This window comes from Danio rerio, chromosome 21, assembly GCF_052040795.2.
Source record: "Danio rerio strain M-AB ecotype USA chromosome 21, GRCz13ab, whole genome shotgun sequence".
NCBI lineage: Eukaryota > Metazoa > Chordata > Actinopteri > Cypriniformes > Danionidae > Danio > Danio rerio.
Genome location: NC_141041.1, coordinates 16610274 through 16620615, shown reverse-complemented (window position 1 = coordinate 16620615; position 10342 = coordinate 16610274). Strand labels below are relative to the sequence as shown.

Genomic DNA, 10342 nt, shown 5'->3' with positions numbered 1-10342 from the left:
CCATTCTGTCACGGTTGTGGTGGGGAAAAGGAGCGAGGACTCAAGTGCAAAGAAACAATGGGTATTTATTAATAATAAAATAAAAATAAAAAGCAAAACAAAACTACCCCGAGGGGGAAAACATTAACAAAACACACAAACTTGGCTCAACAAGAACAAGGCAAGACTGGAGCAGGAACACGGGGAGTGTAGACAACGAACTGGCAAAGGACTGAAAACATGAGGGGGATTATAAAGCAAAAAAGTAAATTGACACACAGGTGAACACAATTAACTAATAATAGGTTGACAAGGAGGGTGGGACTAGACAATAGACGGGAGAGCGCATGACACAGAGAGACAATACAAGCCATGCGCTCACATAGCACAACACTGAAGCACACGACAAAAGCACGTGACCACAATGTAAACACCGAGCCACGTGCTTTGACAAAAGACGCAAGACACGAGCACACGATGAATGAAAACTCACCATGCGCTCACATATGCAGCATGCATGCTTCATCCCAGCGCCGACCAAAACCGAAACCAACAAGACTGAGACGCTGGGAATGAAACACCATGCTGCTGACAGACGAAAACACAAACACGAGTACAAGAGCGCACGCGTCTGAGGGACGCAGAGCGCGCACGCGGCCGCGTCAAGCAGGAGCGCGCACACTCTGCGTACACCCACGACGACGCGCGCGCGCGCACACAGACACAGAAACAGGACCAGACACGAGTAGTGTCAGAGATCTGCCACCAAAACAAGAATTTACAAGATCAGAGTGGCAGAACCCTGACACTACCCCCCCCCCCCCCCCAAAAGGGACGCCACCTGGCCTAAAGGGAACATCGAACAAGGTACAAGACAGACAAGAAACACCACAAGACAACAAAACAGGCAACATCAACAGACACAAGACAGGGAGGTGAACAGGCAAGACGACATGAAGGGAGGGAGGGAAGCCAAGCCAGACCCAACAAGACAAACAAGGGAGGGATGGGAGGGCAAGACCAGGGAGGATCAGGAGGGACAGTCCAGGGTGGATTCAGTGGGTCGGGGGCCCCGGCAGGGAGCCAGGGTGGAGCCGGAGGGTCCGTCCAGGGTGCAGGGAGGGAACACCAGGGAGGAGCAGGAGGGACGACCCAGGGAGAGTCTCAGGGGAGACAAGGCAGGAGGTCAGTAGGGAGCCAGCTGGGCTGGAGGCCTGTGGGGAGCCGGCTGGGCTGGAGACCAGAGGGGAGCCGGCAGGGCAGGAGACCAGAGGGGAGCCGGCAGGGCAGGAGACCAGAGGGGAGCCGGCAGGGCAGGAGACCAGAGGGGAGCCGGCAGGGCAGGAGACCAGAGGGGAGCCGGCAGGGCGAGGCGCCGGGCTGGGACCGGCAGGGCGAGACGTCTGGGTGGCGCCGGCAGGGCGAGACGTCTGGGTGGCGCCGGCAGGGCGAGACGTCTGGGTGGCGCCGGCAGGGCGAGACGTCTGGGTGGCGCCGGCAGGGAGATTCGTCTGGGTGGCGCCGGCAGGGCGAGACGTCTGGGTGGCGCCGGCAGGGAGATTCGTCTGGGTGGCGCCGGCAGGGCGAGACGTCTGGGTGGCGCCGGCAGGGCGAGACGTCTGGGTGGCGCCGGCAGGGCGAGACGTCTGGGTGGCGCCGGCAGGGCGAGACGTCTGGGTGGCGCCGGCAGGGCGAGACGTCTGGGTGGCGCCGGCAGAGCAAGGAGCCGGGCTGGGACCGGCAGGGCGAGACGTCTGGGTGGCGCCGGCAGAGCAAGGAGCCGGGCTGGGACCGGCAGGGCGAGACGTCTGGGTGGCGCCGGCAGGGCGAGACGTCTGGGTGGCGCCGGCAGGGCGAGACGTCTGGGTGGCGCCGGCAGGGCGAGACGTCTGGGTGGCGCCGGCAGAGCAAGGAGCCGGGCTGGGACCGGCAGGGCGAGACGTCTGGGTGGCGCCGGCAGAGCAAGGAGCCGGGCTGGGACCGGCAGGGCGAGACGTCTGGGTGGCGCCGGCAGGGCGAGACGTCTGGGTGGCGCCGGCAGGGCGAGACGTCTGGGTGGCGCCGGCAGGGCGAGACGTCTGGGTGGCGCCGGCAGGGCGAGACGTCTGGGTGGCGCCGGCAGGGCGAGACATCTGGGTGGCGCCGGCAGGGCGAGACGTCTGGGTGGCGCCGGCAGGGCGAGACGTCTGGGTGGCGCCGGCAGAGCAAGGAGCCGGGCTGGGGCCGGCTGGGCGAGACGTCTGAGTGGCGCCGGCAGGGCGAGACGTCTGGGTGGCGCCGGCAGGGCGAGACGTCTGGGTGGCGCCGGCAGGGCAAGGAGCCGGGCTGGGGCCGGCTGGGCAAGGCGTCTGGGTGGCGCCGGCAGGGCAAGGCGTCTGGGTGGTGTCGGCAGGGCAAGGAGCCGGGCTGGTGCCGGCAGGGCAAGACGTCTGGATGGTGCCGGCAGGGCAAGGAGCCGGGCTGAAGCCGGCAGGGCAAGACGTCTGGATGGCGCCGGCAGGGCGAGACGTCTGGGTGGCGCCGGCAGGGCGAGACGTCTGGGTGGCGCCGGCAGGGCGAGACGTCTGGGTGGCGGCGGCAGGGCGAGACGTCTGGGTGGCGCCGGCAGGGCGAGACGTCTGGGTGGCGCCGGCAGAGCAAGGAGCCGGGCTGGGACCGGCAGGGCGAGACGTCTGGGTGGCGCCGGCAGGGCGAGACGTCTGGGTGGCGCCGGCAGGGCGAGACGTCTGGGTGGCGCCGGCAGGGCAAGGAGCCAGGCTGGGGCCGGCTGGGCGAGACGTCTGAGTGGCGCCGGCAGGGCGAGACGTCTGAGTGGCGCCGGCAGGGCGAGACGTCTGGGTGGCGCCGGCAGGGCAAGGAGCCAGGCTGGGGCCGGCTGGGCAAGGCGTCTGGGTGGCGCCGGCAGGGCAAGGCGTCTGGGTGGTGTCGGCAGGGCAAGGAGCCGGGCTGGTGCCGGCAGGGCTAGACGTCTGGGTGGTGCCGGCAGGGAAAGACGTCTGGGTGGTGCCGGCAGGGCAAGGAGCCGGGCTGAAGCCGGCAGGGCAAGACGTCTGGATGGTGCCGGCAGGGCAAGGAGCCGGGCTGAAGCCGGCAGGGCAAGACGTCTGGATGGCGCCGGCAGGGCAAGGAGCCGGACTGGGACCGGCACTGAGCTGCGCTCTGGGGCTGGAGCCGACACTGGAGGGCGCTCTGGGGCTGGAGCCGACACTGGAGGGCGCTCTGGGGCTGGAGCAGAGCGCGCACGCGGCCGCGTCAAGCAGGAGCGCGCACACTCTGCGTACACCCACGACGACGCGCGCGCGCGCGCACACAGACACAGAAACAGGACCAGACACGAGTAGTGTCAGAGATCTGCCACCAAAACAAGAATTTACAAGATCAGAGTGGCAGAACCCTGACACTACCCCCCCCCCAAAAGGGACGCCACCTGGCGTCCCTAAAGGGAACATCGAACAAGGTACAAGACAGACAAGAAACACCACAAGACAACAAAACAGGCAACATCAACAGACACAAGACAGGGAGGTGAACAGGCAAGACGACATGAAGGGAGGGAGGGAAGCCAAGCCAGACCCAACAAGACAAACAAGGGAGGGATGGGAGGGCAAGACCAGGGAGGATCAGGAGGGACAGTCCAGGGTGGATTCAGTGGGTCGGGGGCCCCGGCAGGGAGCCAGGGTGGAGCCGGAGGGTCCGTCCAGGGTGCAGGGAGGGAACACCAGGGAGGAGCAGGAGGGACGACCCAGGGAGAGTCTCAGGGGAGACAAGGCAGGAGGTCAGTGGGGAGCCAGCTGGGCTGGAGGCCTGTGGGGAGCCGGCTGGGCTGGAGACCAGAGGGGAGCCGGCAGGGCAGGAGACCAGAGGGGAGCCGGCAGGGCAGGAGACCAGAGGGGAGCCGGCAGGGCAGGAGACCAGAGGGGAGCCGGCAGGGCAGGAGACCAGAGGGGAGCCGGCAGGGCGAGGCGCCGGGCTGGGACCGGCAGGGCGAGACGTCTGGGTGGCGCCGGCAGGGCGAGACGTCTGGGTGGCGCCGGCAGGGCGAGACGTCTGGGTGGCGCCGGCAGGGCGAGACGTCTGGGTGGCGCCGGCAGGGAGATTCGTCTGGGTGGTGCCGGCAGGGCGAGACGTCTGGGTGGCGCCGGCAGGGCGAGACGTCTGGGTGGCGCCGGCAGGGCGAGACGTCTGGGTGGCGCCGGCAGGGCGAGACGTCTGGGTGGCGCCGGCAGGGCGAGACGTCTGGGTGGCGCCGGCAGGGCGAGACGTCTGGGTGGCGCCGGCAGAGCAAGGAGCCGGGCTGGGACCGGCAGGGCGAGACGTCTGGGTGGCGCCGGCAGGGCGAGACGTCTGGGTGGCGCCGGCAGGGCGAGACGTCTGGGTGGCGCCGGCAGGGCGAGACGTCTGGGTGGCGCCGGCAGGGCGAGACGTCTGGGTGGCGCCGGCAGGGCGAGACATCTGGGTGGCGCCGGCAGGGCGAGACGTCTGGGTGGCGCCGGCAGAGCAAGGAGCCGGGCTGGGGCCGGCTGGGCGAGACGTCTGAGTGGCGCCGGCAGGGCGAGACGTCTGGGTGGCGCCGGCAGGGCGAGACGTCTGGGTGGCGCCGGCAGGGCAAGGAGCCGGGCTGGGGCCGGCTGGGCAAGGCGTCTGGGTGGCGCCGGCAGGGCAAGGCGTCTGGGTGGTGTCGGCAGGGCAAGGAGCCGGGCTGGTGCCGGCAGGGCAAGACGTATATGTATACAGTAATTATACATATAAATATAATGATAAATATATTTGTGAATGAATGTTTTGTTAGAAACATTCTTTATTTTTATCTTCTATTTTCTCTTCTTTTTTTATCTATGATTACTGTGCATGGTGTAAACAGGCCTTTATACTATTTTTGTTATATACACAGATTCTTGGACCACATTGTACTTTATAGTGCCTATTTTTATTTGACTACATAGACACAATATAAGTAATGGATATCATTACTTATCAAAACTAATAAATATATTAATTTCTACTCACTACTGTAGCAAATAAAAGGAAATGCATAACCACAGTCTTTATCTATCCATTTCCCAGAGTCACTAAATGAGACCACAGTGCAGGATCCTGCTGAACCCGGTTGCAACAAGCTCCAGTAGCTAAATGAAGAGTTGCTCTGGTCTGACCAAGATCTGGTTTTGTACAGTCCAAGCATACCCATTGTAAGTTGTAATGGACTCAATTATCTGGTTTTCAGTCTCATTTCTAATGCTGGCGAGGTCTGTGTAATGTTCTCTGCAGTAACTCTGAGCTTCTGTCCAGGTTTGGGACTGGGCAATGAAAACATAAGCAGTGCTGGCATTTTCTCTTCCTGAAATGAAAATAAGTCATATTCAGATAAGAGAGAGGCTGGTTTGATATTTACAATTGCCATATGTATTTTGCCACATATAGATCATACATTAATGTATGGATTACCATCATAGCAGACAACTGGATAATATGACCCAGTGCAATAGGCTGCACGCCATATCCCCATGTACATGTATACACACTGACTTTGTGTTATATAATTGTATGGGACTGGGTTATTCCAGTTCCTGAAGCTTTTCTCTCCTGCCTTGAAGAAATTGCTGTCCTGCAGAGTCCAGTTCCATCTGTTCAGGTCATCGTAAAGTCCAATCCAGGCCAAATCAATGGAATCATCATTCACTGTGTCCAGTAACTGGATCGTCTGTTGTTCATTTTCAATGGTGGCCAGATCAGTGTATTTATCTCTACAGTATCTCTGAGCTTCTGCCCAAGTCATTGATTCATTCACAAACACATACTGACGAGGAACACCCAAGGTCAAGGTAATAAAACCTGATGAAAACACAGAAGCTATACTCATTAGGTTCTATTTTAATCTTACTTTAGTTAATAAGGAAAATATGTGCATATATAAATACACCTCCCATTCTACAATACAAAGTTTTTTCATTAGTTACTGTTAAATTTACAGAATCTATATGCCCAATTTTCTATAATAAAAAATAAAAGGTTTATATTATTTTGATAATTTGATTTTTTTTAAAAAAAATCTAAAGATATTGACAAATCTAAAAGAATTTCAGTACCTGAAAGTAGAACCAATGAAAACATGGCTGTGGAGAGAGAAAAAAGAAAGTAATTTCATAATACAACTTTACATATAAATGGTACATTGAATAATAACCATATTTTGATCATTAATTCTTATATTTACCATTCCTGTCTTTCGGTCTCCTTTCTTGCTTGTTAATTTCTGTTTTGTTGTCTCTGCAGTACTCTTTATGCTTAAAGCAACTTGAAAAATGTTTTTTTTTAACCTTAACATAAAGAAATCTGTTGACGTATGTAGGCTATTGTTTTGTTTATCATAAATACATGTAGATCTGTTTTAGGCACACCAGTTAGACTGCATCATTACATTCTAAAGTTCATAAGATGAGAGACCAGATAAGTGTATTTATCTCTGCAGTATCTCTGAGCTTAGACGATGGAATTTCAAAAATCCTGTGTGTTCAAGTTTTGCTATTGTATGAAAACTCAAACTGAAGAATACATCATAGAATTATCTAGAAAATGTCTGATTATCTTAGTCCTGCATCATAAAATCACCTGTATGACATTCCTGCCCTCCATCTGCTTCTAGCAGGCATTTCATCCATATTAAGTTACATAGAAATCTAAAATGAGAACAGATATGTCTATCACAATTAGAATGACATTTCTCTCTTTCTATATTAAATCCATTACTTTGTTTCTTTGATAAATCTTAAAGCAAATGGATTATAAATTAAATATACTTGCTAACTCAACCTAATGTTGTGGGAGACATACATGGATTCCATTCCACGCTGGTTGTGGTTTTCTAGACTATCCTTGGATGTTACTGAATGGATAACTATTAAGTGCTATCGAAAACATGTTTGCTGACTGGATATGACAAGAAGCTTATTTTCAAAGCCAGTCTTACCATAATCAGAAGACTAGGAAGGGTTCCCCGATCTAGTGAAATACCTAAACAAACAAGGTGATATATGCAGGGTAAAAATGATAAAACAGACACTGCCATAGCAGTTGGATGATTCAGTCTTGAGTTCTCCACAACTGCTTATTGGAATTAAAAATTGCAGATATGTTCTCTAAACAGACTCATGTAAGAGATTATTGAAAAGGCTGTGAATGAACAGTTATATGCTGTGAATGAACAGTCATACAATGGTAGGTTGTATAAGCTCCAAACCATCACGCTGGCTCTTCCCTTGCACCATTATTAAAAACAATGACGAAAGCTGCCCCAACACCCCAAAACAAAGATGCCCCCACAAGCAAACACAGCACGCTAGAAAGGTCTTTTCATTTTTACTCCCAGGAATAAATAAAAATTATGACCCAATTAATCTCCTGGGATCAACATATATAAAAGGTCTTAAAATATTATTTTCATTTAAAGTAATTGTTTTTCATGTTTAAAATAATATTCATTCTTTTGTTTAAAGCTTTTGTCATTACGCTACTTCAGTGTCTTAGAGTCATTCAGAAATTATTAATTAATAATGCACAAAAAAATTATTACAACAGTTCTGGAGACACGTTTTATACCATTTCTTTTTGTGCATGCTGTATAAGTGCACATACAGTGCTCACCATAATTGAGTACAGCCCATTTTGAAAATGAATATTTTCCTTCATTTCTCAGTGAATATAGGCAACGTATAGGCATTTTTTTCTTCCTGGTCTCACACTGCCCTAGTTCAAGAGCAAGGCGAGAGGGAGTTTTTTTGCCCCCCTCTCCTGAAATGTATCTTACTTCTTTTTTCTAAATGCTACCTCCTGTGACCTGTCTTCCCCTGAAAATTGTGATGTTAGTGTACGGTCAGGGGGGTTTGATTTCACTATAGGAAAGTGTTTGTGACAAATAAAGGACTGATTTGAATTGATTTAATTTGATTTGATTTGATTTGTATTTTGGTGCTTTTAAACCAAAAAGATTTCCTAAACAAATATATTTATTAAAATAATATTTAAGTCACCAAACATAATAAAAAATGGAAAGATAATATAATTACATTCAAGCTAAATATTGCAAAAAAATATTATAACCTACAAAATTTCAATGACACTTTTTCATTTTTTTTGCTTCTCTTGATTTTTCCTCATTTTAAAATTTTTATTTATTATTTTTCTATAACATACAAATTTGAGTGTACAAGTTTTTAGACCATTATCTTAAGTTATTGTGTTAGATGAGTTTCAGATTTGGCCTTTACAGATTAATGTATATGCACAAACATAATATTGTTGAGCTTCCTATTAAAAATATGAATTTAAAAGAGAGATTTGTGAGGGGTGTTGTAACCAGGGATGTGACACTGACAACGAAGGTAAGGATCCAAAAGCAGGGTTTATTATCAGGATGGTCAGGCAAGCAATGTTCAACACAGGAGCAAACAGATGTATAAGGGCAATCCAGAGTCGTAGTCAAAATAGCAGGGAGATGGTCACAAGGCAGGTAGCAAACAGGAAAAACAAATAAACGAGGCGAGGGTAAAAATCACGGCAAAGCAAGACAAAAGAAAACGTGTTGTAATGTCACTAAACAGATAACAAGACTCAGCCACAACTGTGTGTTAGTGTGCTGTATTTATAGTCTGTGTAATTAGTCCAAAAGCAGCTTCAGCTGTGAGTGTCTAATCAATAGTGACCTGGAGCAGGTGAGTGTGTGTTTTGCATAACTAGTATCTGTAGTCCATAAACCGGCAAATTTGTAGTTTTGTGTGAATGTGAATGTTTTCCAAAGATCTTTGGTTGTTAGATCGCTGGTGATCGTCACAGGTGTACTAGTATATACAGTTGAAGTCAGAATTATTAGCCCCCTTCGAATTTTTTTCATCTTTTTAAAATATTTTCCAAATGATGTTTAACAGATCAAGGAAATTTCCATAGCATGTCTGATAATATTTTTTCTTCTGGAGAAAGTCTTATTTTTTTATTTCGGCTAGAATAAAAGCAGTTTAAAATTTTTTAAATACCATTTTAGGGACAAAATTATAGCCCGTTTAAGCTATATATTTTTCTCGATAATCTACAGAACAAACCACTGTTATACAATAACTTGTAGAAGTACCCTAACCTGCCTAGTTAACCTAATTAACCTAGTTAAGCCTTAAATGTCACTTTAAGCTGTATAGACGTGTCTTGAAAAATATCTAGTCAAATGTTATTTACTGTCATCATGGCAAAGATAAAATAAATCAGTTAGTAGAAATGACTTATTAAAACTATTATGTTAAGAAATGTGTTGAAAAAATCTTTTTTCCATTAAACAGAAATTGGGGGAAAAATAAACAAGCGGTCTAATAATTCAGGGGGGCTAATAATTCTGACTTCAACTATATATATATATATATATATATATATATATATATATATATATATATATATATATATATATATATATATAGGTCATACAAGCATTTAGTTTGGGCGAACTTTTGCAGATGGACATTGCAATATTAACAAATCGTGTTTCATTGTAATGTTTTCTTTAAATGAGAGAACATAATAATTTTCACATAATTGGGAAGTAAATATTCTAGCCTACAAGACTGATAACTCAAAAGTCTTGTTCAAGCACATTCAGTGTGTTTTTTGGACCTTAATTCAGCTACATTTTTTCTCCAAAACTTACTAACCATGCATGATATTTTTTTTTCTAAAAAACGCAATCATGTACATCAATATTTCTCACATATTCTTGTAGCACAGTTTTTGCTGAAAGAAAAACAAAGATGTTGGCCAATATTATGTAATCAATAGCTGAAAAACACACAAATGTCAGGGCATGTCAAAACATCTCATTGGCCCCAAAATCACCTCAGACCCCTGGGAGTTAAGTAAAGGAGGTTTGATGACAGAATTTTCATTTTTGGGTGAACTATCCTTGTAGGCTATTGTAATATGATGGGATGCTGCCAACACAGGTTTGCTTCCAAATGCAGGATTTAATCAAGTATGGTCAGGCAGGCAACGGTTAACAGGGTCAAACAGATATATACAGGCAGGGAAAACCAAAACAGGTGTGATTGTGTGGTGCATAACAGGATTTGTATTCAATTTGTTGACAGATTTGTAGTCCCGAGTGAAAGTGATTGATTCTCAGTGATCTACAAGCCTGGGTCGCTAATGACTGTGACAGCTATTCTTTGCTCAGATGCAGAGTTTTATTTGGTAAAAATGTCTGTTTTAATGTTTAAAATCTATTATTACAATTTTTTCTGCAATTTTAAAATGTTTAATTCCACATAGGTATGAGTTACATTTGACTTTAGGAGACTGGTACACTGTTGTTGCAAACTTTTGTGAACTT

The 10342-nt window shown here is 49.1% G+C and overlaps 2 protein-coding genes and 1 pseudogene across 3 annotated transcripts in view; 1 reads left to right on the top strand and 2 right to left on the bottom strand.

The window, feature by feature from the left end:
* The first annotated feature begins 6 nt into the window (after window positions 1-6).
* On the top strand, window positions 7-4937 carry LOC147838812 (uncharacterized). Its single transcript, XM_087300403.1, has 3 exons — window positions 7-1407; window positions 1967-2534; window positions 4923-4937. The coding sequence occupies exons 1-3, from the start codon at window positions 986-988 to the stop codon at window positions 4935-4937; spliced, it is 1005 nt and encodes a 334-aa protein (XP_087156529.1). The 5' UTR covers window positions 7-985.
* Window positions 4511-10342, bottom strand: part of LOC147838808 (uncharacterized) — a 483811-nt gene continuing 477979 nt past the window's right edge. Inside the window, exon 3 of the mRNA XM_087300977.1 lies at window positions 4511-4678. The gene's annotated coding sequence lies outside the window, so the exon portion shown is untranslated. The remainder of the gene's footprint in view (window positions 4679-10342) is intronic.
* LOC147838811 (putative C-type lectin domain family 20 member A) lies at window positions 4979-5839 on the bottom strand (annotated as a pseudogene). Its single transcript, XR_015519737.1, has 2 exons — window positions 5425-5839; window positions 4979-5317 (listed from the first exon to the last, which is right to left on the bottom strand). The product of XR_015519737.1 is annotated as a putative C-type lectin domain family 20 member A (transcript).